Genomic DNA, 16,946 nt, shown 5'->3' with positions numbered 1-16,946 from the left:
AATTTATACAAAGGAAGTTGCCAAGAAGAAAGTGAAGCCAACACTTTCTTTTAGTGGGTGTCCAGATACTCAAGATATGTTTTGTATATACACCCCTCTCAAAAGCCAGATATCCCTAACCTTTTGTGATATACCAATATTTTAGTATTGTGTACTGCTGTCAATGTATTGTTGCATGCCTTGCTACTGCATATGTTTGGATTAAAGCACTTATTAAAGCAACATTTTTCTTACAACAATCTGATCCTGCCCTTACACAACACAGGTCACAAACACCAAATTGTTGCACAATGCATTTAAGTTTCAGTAACTCAAGACGCTTTGGGCAAAATATAATCTTTCATCTGCTTTTCCCAGGGTATGAACAAACACACACACACACACAAACACACAGAGGATGAAAGGGGGCCAATACTGAATATTGCAGAAACTTCAATTACCACCTGCACGATGTCTTTATAACACCTAACAATGATAGGACTTATTACCTTCATGTTAGGTGAGTCATTTAAATGATTACTTGAGCTTTATACTAATGTCCAGGCTCTCCACTCTCGGTGCTGAAGAGACAGTGTGTTAAAAGGGTTGAAAGGCTTGTTCGGAAAGCTAGAACAACAACTAAGATAGAGTACTGCAAGTACACACAGTGAAGAGTATGCGTCAATGAACGACAGTACAGAGCTGCTGTATGAATATATTATCCAATATGATTTAGTTACTCATTTTACCCTGGACAAGTACTCTTTGCTATATTAAGACCACAGGATGCCTCATGCAAACCACTCTGCTCTCTTGAACTGCCCAGGACAGAGGACTGTTCGACAGTGCAAGCTGGCACTCGCTTCGCTTCACAACCGAGTCAGAGAGAGCCTTGAAGGGGCTTTTTAACATCACCAGAAGGAGAGATGAAGTTTGATGACTTGCTGATGGAACTGGGCGGTTGCGGGCGACACCAGGCGATGGTTGTCGCCTTGCTGGTCATTCCTCGTCTAACCATTCCCTTCCACTTCCTGCTCAACAACTTCATAGCTGCGATACCACCCCACCATTGTGATATCAGTGTTCTGGAAGTGGAAGGAGGCCTGGACAATCTGACCCGGGAGCAGAGACTGACTGTGAGCATTCCTCTAGAGGAGGACGGAGAGCTGTCCTCTTGTCAGATCTTCTCCGAGCCACAGTTCCACCTCTTGAGCGTCTCCTCCAATGCAAGCCACCTCCCTACAGTTCCATGCCGGAGTGGCTGGGTGTTCGACAACAGTTCCTTCATCAGCACACTGGCCACTGAGTGGGACCTGGTTTGTGACCAGAGGGGAATGACCAAAGTGACCGCGACCATCTTCTTCGTCGGGGTGATGGTGGGTGCCGCCATATTTGGCATCCTAAGCGACAGGTACGGCCGCAAACGCATGCTGCTGTTCTCCTACCTGTTGTCCATCTGCTTTGCGGTGGCCAGCGCCTTCTCCGTCAACTTTGCCATGTTTGCCGCCATGCGCTTCTTAACAGGCGTAGCCATCTCCGGCATCAGCATCATCTCCATCGTGCTGTGTGTGGAGTGGGTGGACATTGACCACCGCACCCTGGTGGCTGTGGCGATGAGCTTGGACTGGACTGCGGGGGCCGTACTGGTCGCGGGGATCGCCTACCTGATCAACGACTGGAGGTACCTGACGATTGCCGTCACCGCGCAACTGGTGTTGGCCACGCTGACCTGGTGGTGGCTGCCGGAGTCGGCCCGATGGCTGATCGCCCACGGACGGCTGGACGAGGCTCACTACTACCTGACCAGGTGCGCCCGAGCCAACAACAAAAAACAGGTCATGACAGCCATCAAGCCACATGTGCTCTCCACGGTTATCGTGTCAGAGAACAGTGGCGATCGGAAGTACAGCTACCTGGATTTGGTGCGGACGCCCAAGCTGAGGAGGATAGCGATGCTTACGGGCTGCTCCTGGTTCGCGGTCGCTTTCACCTACTACGGCATTGGCCTTAACATCACCGGCTTTGGCGTCAACATCTACCTGACCCAGCTGATCTACGGCGCCACCGAGCTGCCAGCCAAGATTGGCATCTACTTCAGCCTGAACAAAATCGGTCGTCGGTACAGTCAGGCGGGTAGCCTGCTTACCACGGGACTCTGCTTGGCGGTCAACGTCTTCATCCCGCTCCGCATGAACCTGGTCCGGATGACAGTGGCCGTTCTGGGGAAGGGCTTTTCCGAGGCGGCGTTCACCTGCATCTTCCTCTACACCACGGAGCTCTACCCGACGGTGGTCCGGCAGAACGGCCTGGGCTACAACTCGTTCGTGGCCCGCGTCGGCGTGTCCTTGGCCCCGCTGGTCAGCCTCCTGGAGGGGGTGTGGGGGCCGCTGCCCAACGCGCTCTTCTCTGCTGTGGCGTTGTCGGCAGGGCTCCTGGCCCTGCTGCTCCCCGAGACGCGTAACAAGCAGCTGCCCGAGACTATTGAAGACGTGGAGCAGACCGCGAAGAGTCCCATCTCCACCTCCGAGCACTGGAAGGACTCTGAGAGTGTCCCCATGAACTGACAGAGGTAATGTCCTTATTGTCACATTCAAAACAGCTGCAGACAGGGGTGTAGGCAATAAGGGGTTAAGTAAGTTGCTTCCTCCTTGATATGGACAGATCCTATCCAACCCACACCAAAACTAATAAATCCACCATACATGTAAATCATATTGCACCTGCTATTCATACGTACAAGGTGCAAATCTGATAGCTTCCTGCCTATGAAACAGGAGGCACAGAGCAATGTCTGTAAAAGTCTGAAAGCCTTCATCACATTCTCAGTGTCTTTATGATAAATATCAATATGATACAATATGGTACAATAATATATTTCCTTAATCAAATACACAGAGAATTGAAGTAAGAGACAGCAATTAGATGACACTAGCTGCCAGTTATATAATGGGTCAGTAAATACTGGCATTGAGCAGTGAGAATAGCCGAATGGCTGAAACGTCTGCTCACCCAGTAAAAGAGCTTTTTCTTCAGCAAAGACTTCGTCTATATTTTTTCAGAGTGCAAACCCTCACTACCATTTCCTGATATCTTTTGGTTTAACACACCTGACTAAAAATAATTTCATCAAGAGCGCAACAGTACCCCACCTTCAGTAAATACTGGCAACATTAAACAGGGTAAGTTTATATCACTAGATATGACCTGTGCTGCTACTTGAGGCTATACATTATGTCATACACACAATTTTAAAAAAGAAACATGGTAAGGGTAAATGCCACTGGCTGGTCTTATTTTACTGGCTCCATAATATCAACCTATCAAGAAGCTGATTATGAATGTGTCATGCTGGTTCTCACACTACACAAAGGTGAAACTCAAAATTGTGACCAAGGATGTAGGCTAACCTGCAGTGTTAGTACAGGCGAATGTAAGCTATGTGTGAATATGACAGAAAGTACTGGGGTAGCCTCCTGAGTAATAAAAAAAAGTATGACAATCATTTTTCAAAATAAATAAATTGTAGTCCCTTTGTCTTATTATAAACAAATGAGAGGAGCAAATGTCAGATTATACCTTAGACTGATGACAACCATCAATAGATGTTGACTGCAGTCTGTGACATACAGTAATGGTCAAGGCGTTCTGGACTTGTATGTAGGTCAGGTCAGGTCAGTGCAGGCCATGGTCATTTGCATTGGCAAGTTTAACACAAAGAAATCAGTTTCAAGCTAGCTTGTTAGAATTTAACATGGAATAAATCATTTCCAACTTGCATTTTCACCTAGTTGCCTGAAATCAGTACCCTGGAAATCCAGAGTTCTCGAGAGGGCACAATTTGAGTTTGCTCACTCTAGCAGTCACTCTGGCAAGAGGAGCCGACCAACCGCTCAATGGTGTTTTTTTGCCCCCAACGGCACCTTCCAGGCAGCACAGCCTAAAAGGCACTACCTTTACCCTATTTCTAACCTTAACCCCCTCAACCCTCATCATACCCCTAAACTGAGGGGAGTAGTGCCTTGAAGGCAGCGCTGCCTGGAAGGCACCATTGAGGGCATACAGTATAATACCAAAGACCCCGACCAACCACATCGGTGTATCTGATACAGGTGGGCCAGAGGCGAGCTAAACAGAAGATGACTACGCTGCGACGTTGAAGTCTGGAATCAGTCATTAAACACGTACAGTAGTGTTATGCAATTGCGTACAGTGATATTTTCAAATGCATGCTTGGTACCACCCATCGAGTTGAGCCATTGTCATTAGTCATGGCCAGACCCTAAATCTTTTGTAGATTTGGGTCTGGATTTCCAGGCCATGACATCAGAGAGCACTACAAGACACCTACAGCGTAATACCTCTCATAGGTTAAGACCGGTTTATGGCCAAGACTTGATCAAAAATATAAAATGTATATAATGTAAATTATATGTGATATACTACTTTCTGTTACCTTTTTTATTTTATTTCAATTGATCTATAACTATATTGTTTCACTGAGTAAGCAAAAAAACTCCATTCGCTCCCTATGAATGAATGACTTTATAACTGTAAAAACCCTGTGTTCCACAACTCTGTGACCTGCCAAGCTGAGCTGTTGACTCTTACCTGGAGGGACAGTCTAAGCTTCTCAAACTCCTGTTCTAAAGACTTCCTCTGCTGTTCGTGAGCCATCTTCAGATCTATGGGGACGGGGAAACAATGATATTAGCAAGAACTAAAACTTATCTCAACATTTCTGTGTATACATTATGTGTAGTATTTATCCTCTAAGCATCAGCAGGCAAACCCTCATGGTGGTGTCAGCAGTTTAAATTACAGACATAATGTTACATTTTTCCTCAGAGTAAATATTGTGTTTGTGTGTGTGTCCTTTGCAATTATGAATGAACCTTATGGCATATACTTTTAATTCAGTAATGTATCATCACAATCGACCATATTTTAAAATACAGTAGAATAATAGTGTATGAGTATGTCAGTGGATGTCATTTTTGTTATCAAGTCTACACCATTTTCAATCGAATCTGCAGTGTCCATGGCATACAGGTTGTTGACTGGATGTATACAGCTATCTGAAGCATGCAATCTGTTCCCCTAAGGCTCCGAGATCAACCCAGGGGAGGCGGACTCACTGCGGATGGTCCTGGCATGCTCCTCCTGTAGTGTGGCCAGGGTGGCGTTGTGGGTCTCCTCCATCTCCTGCAGCGTTGCCTCATGGTTATCAGTCATCTCCTCAACCTAACAGAGACACAGGAACATTGTCAGCTTCGGAAAACCAATATCCACGCTTGAGAAACCATTATCCAGCCCCGGGAAAACCAGATCCAACAGGTATCAAATATCAAATATCCATGATTCATATCACTGTCTTCTAAATTCTATGGGAGCATGTAGGAATGCTTTGGCTTTTCCTCTTTTCTGTATGCTTGTATATGTGACCATTATAAGTGTATGTGTTTGGTTGACCTGTGTACAGTAGATTGAATAAATTTGTATTTAGCTCGTGTCCCTGGTGATTTGGTGGTTGATGTTCGACTATGTTTCATTGTTGACAAAGACAACAAAGAGAACACATCTGGAGAATATACTGTAGGCTACATGACTGCAAACAGCAGCCCAGGCCTAATGCCATGGAATTAAGAACTTAAAGTTTAAATGTTGAATGGGTGGCATCATAGAATTAGAATTTAATTCATAGCAGAGCTCTAAGAATTCAACGTTGGCATAGTCTCCACAGTTACCACAAATGCATTCTGTAATGTCCACTATTTCTATTGTTCTCAAAGTGATTAGAATGTCACTGAAGTTCTTTGTTGTAATTGTTGCACAGCTAGGAGGTTGTAGTAGTAGATTTCTTTCTACATTATTTGTATCCGTGTGTGTGTGTGTGTGTGTGTGTGTGTGTGTGCGCGTGTCCATGCACTGGGCAAGGCAAATAAAGTGCTTTTGAGTTGCTGAAATCTAGAAGCCCCGTGCAACACGTGGTGTTCATGTGGCTTTGTGACCTGTGCTGTGTTGTGCAGGATTAGGGGGACACACATATTTGATATTATTTTCATTTGTAAGGGACCATGTGCAATTCTAAAAATATATGTTGACATTTTATGTATTGTACCACAGTTAGCTTTAGGCTAATCTACATTTGTAGATTTGGCTGTCTAATTGTAGCACAATTAGACCACCGATAGACACCAGACAACAAACAAAATCACCAGACAGACAGCAGACAGATGATGCAAATCACAAATAGTAATCACACATGGTAATTCACAAGCAGAAGCAAAGTATGTACGTAAGTAGTCTAGGTCAGTGGTTACAGTGTTGAGTGGCTGACGTATCTGTGTCTGTGTCTGTGTCAGCCTGAATGAATGTGTGTGTGTGTGTGTGTGTGTGTGTGTGTGTGTGTGTGTGTGTGTGTGTGTGTGTGGTCACCTGCTCCTGGTGCTGGGCACGCAGCTCGTCCAGCTGCTGGTGCTGCTGGCGCTGGAGGCGGTGGGTGTGGGCGCGGTGCTGGCAGATCAGCCTCTCCTCCAGAGCGCCCAGCTCCAGCTGATGCTGCTGACGCAGCCCCCGCAGCTCCTGCTCAAAGCGCTCCTCCAGCTGCTGCTTCTCCCCGCGCAGGCGCTCCCAGCGGGCCACGCTGCAGGCTGCCGCCAGCCAGGGGGCAGAGAGAGGGGAGAGGGGAGGGGAGAGAGGGCAGAGGAGAGAGGGAGGAGAGAGGGGAGAGGGGAGAGGAGAGGGGGGAGGAGAGAGAGGGGAGGAGAGAGAGGGCAGAGGGGAGAGGAGAGGGCAGAGGAGGAGAGGAGAGAGGGCAGAGGAGAGAGGGAGGAGAGAGGGGAGAGGGGAGAGGAGAGGGGGGAGGAGAGAGAGGGCAGAGGGGAGAGGAGGAGAGGAGAGAGGGAGGAGAGAGGAGAGAGGGGAGAGGGCAGAGGAGAGAGGAGGAGAGGAGAGAGGGAGGAGAGAGGGGAGAGGGCAGAGGAGAGAGGGGTGAGGAGAGTGGAGAGAGGGCAGAGGGGGATGGGGGTATTCTGGTCAACATTATTTGTCTATTTGCATGTTGTGTGCAATTGAGCTTTGGCAATAATGTTGCTGCCTGAAACTTTCACCCAAATAGAGCTTTCTTGAAATAAATTAACAAAGAGAGAGAGAGAGAGAGAGAGAGAGAGAGAGAGAAAGAGAGAGAGAGGGAAAGGGAGAGAGAGGAAGGTGAGATGAGGAAGGGTAGTATGTGGGGCCAAAAGAAGCGGAGAGAAAGTGAGAAAGAGGGGTGAGATCTGAATATTTGCTACTACCACCAAGATCCAAGATCTGAAGAAAGTGATGAAATGACAGAGGACAAAGAAACCACGAGCATGTCAGAGATGGAAAGAAAGAAAGAAAGAAAGAAAGAATGAAAGACTGAATGAAAGTCAAGGTGATGCTGACAAGGAGAATACAAGAGTGAACAAACACACCAAAGCTTGCCTGCCAGCACACATTAATGCACGGTCACCTGACAGATGGGCCTGTTCATTTACAATGTGACCCTGACGTACACCTTCTGGAAGCTTCTGCGATGTGTTCAGAGCACTCAGAGGGGCAGCCATGTCTAACATCTATGTATAATACATGTCCTTCTGTCTCAGAGCACCTACTGCATGACTCATGTCTCACACAAACACACACAGACACACACACACACACACACACACACACACACACACACACTTACCCACTTCATCCCTGATCCGACCCAGTTCGTGGGACAGCTCCCTCTCCTTCACGCTGGCTCTCTCACTCTGCAACACATGATGATGCAGGGATTTGGATTGTTACGGCAGACAAAATGCATAGATAACTTTACAACTCACATCAACATTTTCTCATGTGAAGTGAAACTCTTGTGTGCACTCATGTACAGTAGACTACACACAGATATACAGACATTACTGTTTAGGTACAAAGATCTTATGTTTTGGTGGATATTAGGCACTTGAGGTTCTTGTTTGAGTTCATCTTGGATACTTGATGTTTCTGTTCATATTATTGTTTGGGTGCTATCTTTTCCATCTGGTAAAAACAGCCACATAGGCGATATTAAAACAATAGCATTGAACAAAGGGGAACCTTTAAAAGGCAGGCTTGATTGCATCCCTCCCCATCTTTAACAGAGACTACATTGTGTGTATGTCATCATCAATTTTATGATGTAATCTCTTGACACAATGGATGTACTAGCTCACAGTTCAGAGAAGCAATCCTCCTTACAACTGCCTAGTACAGCACATGATCTATGAGTATTGATTTCCTGTATATTCTCCATGACTCCCACAGACATAAGCAGTGGTTTCCCATAATCCATGTGAGTAATTCGATAGTCTGATACTAAACTAGACACTGAACTTCATATTCTTCAATATGTTTAGGCTTTCTCGTATTTTTTGATGGAACAATAATGAAATAATTGGACAACTGATTGTACATACAGTATCATAACTTAAGGCGAGACACTACAGGTGAATAGGGTATTTTTTTTAACTAACAGATATCACTATGAAACTTCCCCAGTTGATTACTTACATCAACATAAGAAAAAAATGTATTACAAGTTTTTTGTAATTTAATGTTTAAATATGCAAATTTGGCATTATCTCATTAAATATGTGCTAATTTGCATATATTTCAAAATGCATAATCTGAGTTTTGGATAAAGCCAGGTTCAAAATTGTTTTTTCATTGTGTTAATATATTAGATGGGAGAAAAATTACAGAGGGATTTATGGATATCTACTTCTGTTGTCTTGTAAATCAGCATATAGTGTCAATAGCCTTGAAAAATCGTTTTTTGCCATGTTTTTAAGCATAAAATGTCATATATATCAGGTTAGGAATAATATTTCAACAAACCCTTCTGTAAAAGTCTTGTACATATAGTTTGGCATAAGACTGGACAGTTTGGCGCATGTAAGTGCTTCAGAAGGGGAGATTATGTTCTCGGAGTGGGAGAAGAAACTCGTTTTGAGAAAACAGCCTTGAAACACAGCCAATGGGATACGTTCTAAGCCTAGACTCGCCTTTGAACTTTCGCGATTGGTTGCTAATACAACGGAAATGTCCATATTTGGATTGCATAGCGTCATTCAGCCGAAACAGGGCTTTCAAACGGTGTCACACACGATATGATTTGGATCACGGTCGCGGGAGTAAATGACACTTTAGAGTGGGAACTTTTGGCGAAATTAGGAGAAATACATAGGCGCGAGCAGACAAAAGTTTGTGAAATAAACACCTAAAAGTGCAAATCGGACTTTGTTGTTGTAGTAGGGTGGTAGAATACATGCTAAGGTAGCAAACTAGCACAAAATCTCGAAATTGACCGGAGGTCACAAAAACAGTGTTTTCACCTGCCGTGTCTCGCCTTAAGTCGTTATGAAGTTTCACAGTCAAAATCCCTTTCTAAAACCGTAGATTCCTAAAACTATTAATCCAACCATACCTCATTGGTATGATATTTCTAAATCAACCGGGTTTAAACCTTAGTTGTAAATAGGCATCGTGATCATTTTTACTGATGCACTGCTAACTACTCGTCTAATCCAAATCAAGCGTGACAGTAAACAAACTAGCATGACACAGCGATGTATAAGCACGGCCAGCATCAGCTCCATGGCAACCACCCTGACACCTCTCAGGACTCAATCCCATAGGCTCTACACACACTGATGACCTTTCACCTACAGAGAGAGCTTCTGAGCCTGCATCTTCACAATCTGCCACATTGGGAATTCTACTGTAAATCACAATATTCCATTTGCCATCTCCCCACGAGACCTCATCTGCTTTTTTCCCTAGCCGTTACTCACCAACACCACTCAAGATCACATATGCACGCACACACACAGACACACACAGACAAACACACTCCCTCTCAAGGACACAATCCGAAATCCAATCTTCACACCCAGCTCCATCTCACACTTTAAGTTTAAGTGTTTAAGAGACTCCGTAAGCATTCACGTGGAGCTCAAAGATTTACAACCTCAATTACCAAGTTTATTGAGGTGGGAACAATTACAGACCCTCTGCAGCAGGAGCACTGTGGAAGATTACTGTACAACTGGAGGACTTGTAAAGCAGGGAAAGCAGATACAATAATACACACAATAAGCACTTCACAGTGCACTGCATACATCACTTCCTTCAGCATTCCAAGAACCAGTTCTGTGTGCAGTCTCTGCATAGCTCAAGCTTTAGTGTCACAACCACATGTTGTCTGGCACACGTACACTTAGACATAGACAGCACAAGCACACTGATACCCACACTGGCTCCAGCAAAGTTATGTAAGGATACTGCAGTCTGCATCACTAGACAGACACAAAGCTTACCCACGGACTGCAAAGGTTAGTAAGATGACTCAACACAACAGCATTCACCCAGCTAACACATGCAGCTAACATGTACACAAACCTTTCTCTCTCTCTCTCTCTCTCACTCTCACACTCTCTCTCACACACACACACACACACACACATACACACACAGACTCTCACACACACTGAAACTGACACTCACGCACAGACCAGACACACAATCAGAAAGGAGATCCTCCCCAGCTCTCGGCTCTTGCTGCCGGCTAAGATTCTACTGCTAGTGGTGCTGATGCTGCTGCTGCCGCTGTTACCGTGGCATCCAGACAGCAGGGAGGGTGGAGTCTCTGGCTACAGCATGTCTGACCCATGCTAGGCCAGCAGACGGCTTCAACCAGCACCAGAGCACAGGGGAGGAGGGCTCTAGCCACACAAAAGCTAGCAGAAAGAGACACAGACAGACACACACACACACACACACACACACACAAACACACACAGCACAAGCAAGAGAGGGAGGGAGAGAGACACTAACGGAACAGGGAGGGAAGAGGCAGAACGAGAAACGGGAAGAAAGCGAGAGAAAGAGAGGGAGAGGAGGAGTGGGAGAGGTATAGCCATAGTGAGAGAATGCTTCGGTTTAAATAGCCTCACCTCTGTGTCTCGGTGTGTGTGCGTGTGTGTGTCCTATGTGGTGCCCTCCTGGAACAATGACTAACGCCGGGTCTGCCTTCTCTCCTCGAGCCACCCCCTCAGTTTCTCCTCCCTCACACACACACACACGCACACACACGGACACAGACACGCACACACACCACACACCACACACACGTATACGCACTCACTCACATTTATCACAGACACACATGCGCACACTATCTTGTAATATCCCTTGATGTAAAACTTAGATATACCCCCCCCCCCCCCCCCCCCCCCCCACACACACACACACACACACACACACATTAAGGCTCATCTGTCAACGAGGGAACAGAAGAAAGGCGGCTGGGGGAGGGATCAGATCAATATAGAACTGAATTACCAGCATGTCTCCCCCTCCTCTCTATGTCTAAGGGTCCATAGGGAATACTGTATGTGTGTGCCCACATTAACATACCTGCACACATCCATTGTGAAACATCACCACAAACAAAGGCAGACATGCTTTGCTTAAATGATGATTTTAACATGGGAGTGGTATGAAGCACACTGGGAACTTATCCACACCAGGAACAATACATTTCAACACTTACAGTTACATTTACTATACCATATATTTACCGTGAAATAATAATACAATTCCTATATCTAAGCTTTCATAAGTGTGTGTACCACAAAATATCTGAGGAAGGGCTTGCCCCAAAATGTCACAGATTTAAAAAAACAAACAAACAAACAAAAAAAAACTGCTTGAGAGCGATTGGTGTGCGGACTTTTCTTCATAGTTTGTACCATAAAATTATTCATCAAAACAAAAATCAAAATGTCTCAAATCAAATGAGATTTCTACTAACTGAATTGTTACCTTTTCCGATGCAAATTAAATGACTACAACCATAACCGAACCAACGTGTGCCACAATCTTCCAGCGCTTTCTTTAACGCTCAATGACCAACACCCAACCAGCGTCACGCTCACATCTGCGTCACCCCAACCACTCAGCTAGGGGCATGGGCTCTGGGTGTGGCTCAGGAGCTCAGAGGCGGCCGATCAATCACAGTAAAAGCCTCCCGGGCCTGGGGATGGGGATGGAGGCTAATCAAATTCATTATGCCCAGCAGAGAGCTCCTCCGGCTGGGTTAAGCTCAGGACATTTTGCCTGGAGACTACTGGAGCATAGCGCTATTGGCTAACTGGAAGGAAATAACATCCTGAAGATGACTCAAACTTTGATGGCTTCTATGATTGACAACAGCAGATTGGAATAGATTTTTGTTTTATCAACACATAGCTAAACGCAAATATGCTTACTGATAACAAATAGAAATTCCCACTCTCTATAAACGGTAAACTGTATAATATTCCATACAACTAAACTAGAAAAGCACTCAGAGAGCGCAGACCTCCGCCAAGCGAAAACATAACCACCTCCTGGATCTAGACGGTGATACTGATCACTCCCAAAAGTAATCGTTTCTTCCTTGGGTCATTTCAGACCTTCCCTGAAAATTTAACCAAAATCCATCCATAACTTTTTGAGCTATCTTGCGAACAGACAAACAGACAGATAAACAAACAAACAGACAGAAAAACAAACAAACAAACAAACAGACAGACAAACAAACCCTGATGAAAACATAACCTCCTTGACGGAGGTAATAACATTGTCTATGCCCTTATGTCTTCATCCTGCAGGCTACTGGCTCTTTCACGGAGCATGAATGTTTCTTGTTTCTATCTTTACACTCTGACTAACACAACTAGTTAATAATGCAAAATGTTCTGCCACAAACCTGTCTACATTATTGGACTCTTAAATCTGAGTCATAAAGCACCACATACAGTAAATAAATACATAAATAAACAGAAATGCAAATCCCATATCGCCTAGACAACCATGCATAATATATTGTAAGTGGTAAGAGAAGATTAAAATAACATTTTGTTCACATAAATATGAGAGTTTCAGTGATTAACAACAGGTCTGTAATTTTCCCTCTCACTGTTAACGTGGCAAGGCTGTACAATAAATGTCATCGGAAGAGCTCACATCATCACAGATAAAATATGCATGAAGTCACTTCTTTCTCTGCTTTGGCTGCATTAAAACAATGCATCCATGCAATGTACTGTTTACAATTCCTCATCTTATCATTCAGTGTCAGATAGCCAGATGGCAGCGCCTACAGATTTCCTGAAACCTGCAGTTATCATTAGACTTAAAGGGACACTTCACTGATTAGCATTAAGCTTTTTATCTTTAGAAAACCAGTCATGTTTTTGAACGGTCGTGCATCATTCCCTCAGTTTGCCTTGAGATGGGAGAAATACGGATTTCAATGTTGGACTTCCTGCTTTCAATGATGTAAAAATCATCATTTTACATCATTGAAAGCAGGAAGTCCTATTCATGGGTTTCATTGAAATCCGTATTTCTCCCATCTCATGGCAAACTGAGGGAATGATGCATGACCATTCAAAAACATGACTGGTTTTCTAAAGATACAAAGCTTAATGCTAATCGGTGAAGTGTCCCTTTAAGGGTGACCGCTTGGCCAATGCAATCAGGCCAAACATAAGGATAATAGACATCGATGGTCACTAGTGATCCATGTGATCTATCTGGCTTAAATGAAGTTTTGCTTTTTCTTAGTTAGCAGGTTTATTAGCATACTGTACATGTACGATGAGAACCACAGAGATTAATTGGAGTCTCTGTCAGTACACTCTGAAGTCCATTATGAACTCATCCCTCTCTCGTGAAACTAACACCAAAATATCCCTCTGAAACCAACATAGCAACAAAGCTCATTAGTTCTGACCATAAAGGGAGTGAGGGAGTATTCAAAACAAGATACAAATCAATTCCAGGAGGACCCTGTCTCCATACAATGCAGCTGCAACTAAACCTCGTCAACATCTTTGTCTCCACAGAGGCATGAACCAGCAGTACAGACTGTAGACTAAGCTTTCTGCTGCTTCCCAATACCCACACAGAGACCTGTGAGTCATTTCCAGGATACTGTACATGTATGCACAATGCCACTGATGTGTGCTTATACTTGATACATTAGTGGAAATTTAATTCCATGGAGCCGGCATATTTGCTTGACTTGTTTTCTGTCTCCTTCAATCTAGTCATCTTGGAACAGCCCAACGTTAATAGTTTCTGACCGTATGGCAGGTGATCAATATTACTTCGGTAAAGACAGTGATTGGATGTACTGTATATGTTGTCAGCAAAACATTAGACTGCAGATGTTAGATGGACTGACAAGGGAGAAGACCACGCTGTGGCAGGTGATGTGTGCAACTGCAACCTAATCAAAGTAAGCGTGTTCCCATCTGCTGATGTCACTTCCCACCATGAAAGAAAATCCTGCACACTGTCCATTATGCATGCATATTTATTTACAATGTTTACAATGTTTCGGTCATACTGTAGACCTTCCTCAGGTGAATTTCACCTGTCCCTACAAAAGAGGTGTGCAAAAGCGTTTTGTAAACTTCCCACCATGAGACAATCATGCCATCTCAGGATGCGTTGACACCGAAATGCAAAATCAGTTTTGTACATCTTCTAAGACATAATCCAATATTATGTTGATGATATGTGAATGAACTACCACGAGAATATAACAATCATGTTTAGATGCTAAAGATCAAGTTGGAAATTGTGACATTTACTTGTACAGCAATGGGTGACCGTATGGTTAACCAGAAGTCAGGCATTTTGCAGCTTTAGTTGAATCTGTAGCACTCTTTGCTTTATGGCACAGTATAACTATTGGTCTTCTTTCAGAAAAGGATGCCTTCCCCTGGCTTGTTTGACCTAATTCCCCCCACACTACTGTATGTCTCACATTTCCAGGAGCAGTGGACAGCAAACTGGCACCACCACAGGGACAGGAGCACACACACCCCTCTCAACGAGAGCTGTAAATTCTCTGTGTAAGTGGCTTTCGAGGATTACAGCAGGGACAGCAACACTGACACAGTGGATTTATGTCAACACCCGACACAAGATGGCATTTCAGACCAACCTAAACTCGCAAAGCCTATGAAAAGATTGTTGTAACTTTATGCAACAATGAATCTCTTTTAGAGGTGTGTTTGTTTCCTCTTCTAGCTAACTAGCATGGTATCATCTTCAAGTTCATCCTTTTTTCAACTAGACATTCAGGCTGGGAACTATGAAGTGCTGTGGTCCAGGTTGGAAAATGTCTGAATAACCTTCACAGCTCATCACCAGTGATACTGCTAAAAGACACCAACTAGACCGTCTTAGATCACTAGTTCAAGACTGAAACTTCATAATGTTGCCATAGAGTCTATGCACCTTAATTAAAGACCATCTTTTTCTGTATCAAGGGCAAAACCAACCAATCCAAGGAAAATGATATAGGCATTTAGACCCAGTTCTTTCCGACAGTGTATGTATAGCTGTGGCCTACAGCCATTTAACCTTAAACAAGATGCACGTGTTATAGCAGCTGTTGTGACGTACCTTCTGGCAGAAATGCTGGGTGGTGATGGCAAAGACCTCCAGACCGCGGCTGGCCTTGCTCAGCTCGGCCTGCAGGCTCTGGAGCTGCCTGGCCTGCTCCTCGCAGCGCTGCCTCAGCTTCTCCACCAGGGCGCGCTCTCGCTCACGCTCCTTCTCCCGCTCGCGCTCGGCCTCCTGCGCGCTGGAGCGGCCCACGGACGACTTCTGGCGCACTGGGGAGGGAGACACGGTCAGGTGCAGGGTTCAGGTGCAGGGTTCAGGTGCAGGGTTCAGGTGCACAGGTGAAGTGTGTACAGTACAGTGTGTACAGTACAGTGTGCACTGCTGAATTCTGATAGGTGTAACGTGAAGGTGAATCAGCAGAAAGGCTTCGCTATGGCTGGCTGAGTCATGTTATGATCCCTGAAGAGAACCTAAAGAGTACCTGTCCTTGTTTATTATCGTGGTTGTGTGTATACTGTTTGTACACAGTACAGTGCAAAGGTTTTAGGCACCCATTAAATTGTTTTTTCAGCAATGTTATGATGCCCATGAATGTTGATTTCTCATTCTCTTTATTAACATTCAACCAGAAGATAGAGGGAGAAAGAAACAACCAGCTATTCAAAGAGCCTTGATGAGGCAAACTGACACTGTATTCCCACCTGGGAACACAACGAGGAGGGTCACCGGAGATGTACAGTATTATTCAGGTGGTTCCTCCACTTTGTGTCATGCCAAAATACTCTTACTGTAACACGGCAGCATCAACCGCTATCAAATCAGCAGCTGCCCTCGAGACCCCCGGCGTAGCTGCCTCTACCAGCAGGTTCTGGCAGGCCAGACATGCCCATCAGTGGCCCGGGTGGGGAACGACAGCTCCGTCAAGAGCCTCCCCCTAGGCCCAGGGCAACACTGCTAAAACAACAAACCCAATGGCAGCTTGAGGCTGAGATTGGACTGGTGTCAGAACAAAAACGAAATGTTATTTGTACGTAAACACTATGAGTATGTACATATGTCCTGTGTTCTCTGGTCATATTCTAGAGAGTGAGAATGAGACATAAACAACATGGTCCTCATGGCATTACTGAAGGTGGAAGGTGCACACTACTGTGTACATTTTTTGCATGATCAGGCAGTACAGGTTATCTTAGTCTTTCTCTTTCTCTGTCTATTTCACAGTTTTTCCATGTTTGCACCTGCCTATGTCTATGAAACATACAGTACATACTGTACATACTGCAATAAGACAGACATATTACATGCACGCGTCCATGCAACCTTTTACAGCCTGCATACTGATTGCAACAGACAGCAGATTTGAATGTAGAGAGTTGGTAGCCTATAGCCGATTGTCTCATTCCTAAAGCAAAATGTTTATCTCAATTCCTTACTGTCAGCCTCTCCCCCACATCCCCATCAATACATTTGGACCTCGTTCGTATGTGTTATTTGAAAGTTGCTCT

At 44.7% G+C, this 16,946-nt stretch overlaps 2 protein-coding genes across 2 annotated transcripts in view; one reads left to right on the top strand and one right to left on the bottom strand.

Annotated features, from left to right (window-relative positions):
• The window catches only part of mtus2b (microtubule associated tumor suppressor candidate 2b), a 59,466-nt gene that overhangs the window by 9,660 nt on the left and 32,860 nt on the right, over positions 1–16,946 (bottom strand). Inside the window, exons 7-11 of the mRNA XM_062551946.1 lie at positions 15,499–15,710; positions 7,694–7,760; positions 6,415–6,629; positions 5,115–5,220; positions 4,588–4,661 (exon numbers count right to left, since the gene is read on the bottom strand). Coding sequence (XP_062407930.1) covers positions 4,588–4,661; positions 5,115–5,220; positions 6,415–6,629; positions 7,694–7,760; positions 15,499–15,710 — 674 coding nt within the window. The remainder of the gene's footprint in view (positions 1–4,587; positions 4,662–5,114; positions 5,221–6,414; positions 6,630–7,693; positions 7,761–15,498; positions 15,711–16,946) is intronic.
• LOC134100133 (solute carrier family 22 member 7-like) lies at positions 775–5,487 on the top strand. Its single transcript, XM_062553202.1, has 2 exons — positions 775–2,548; positions 5,082–5,487. The coding sequence occupies exon 1, from the start codon at positions 906–908 to the stop codon at positions 2,541–2,543; it is 1,638 nt and encodes a 545-aa protein (XP_062409186.1). The 5' UTR covers positions 775–905; the 3' UTR covers positions 2,544–2,548; positions 5,082–5,487.

Source organism: Sardina pilchardus, chromosome 13, assembly GCF_963854185.1.
Source record: "Sardina pilchardus chromosome 13, fSarPil1.1, whole genome shotgun sequence".
NCBI classification, from domain to species: domain Eukaryota; kingdom Metazoa; phylum Chordata; class Actinopteri; order Clupeiformes; family Clupeidae; genus Sardina; species Sardina pilchardus.
This window is presented reverse-complemented; position numbering and strand designations above follow the sequence as displayed.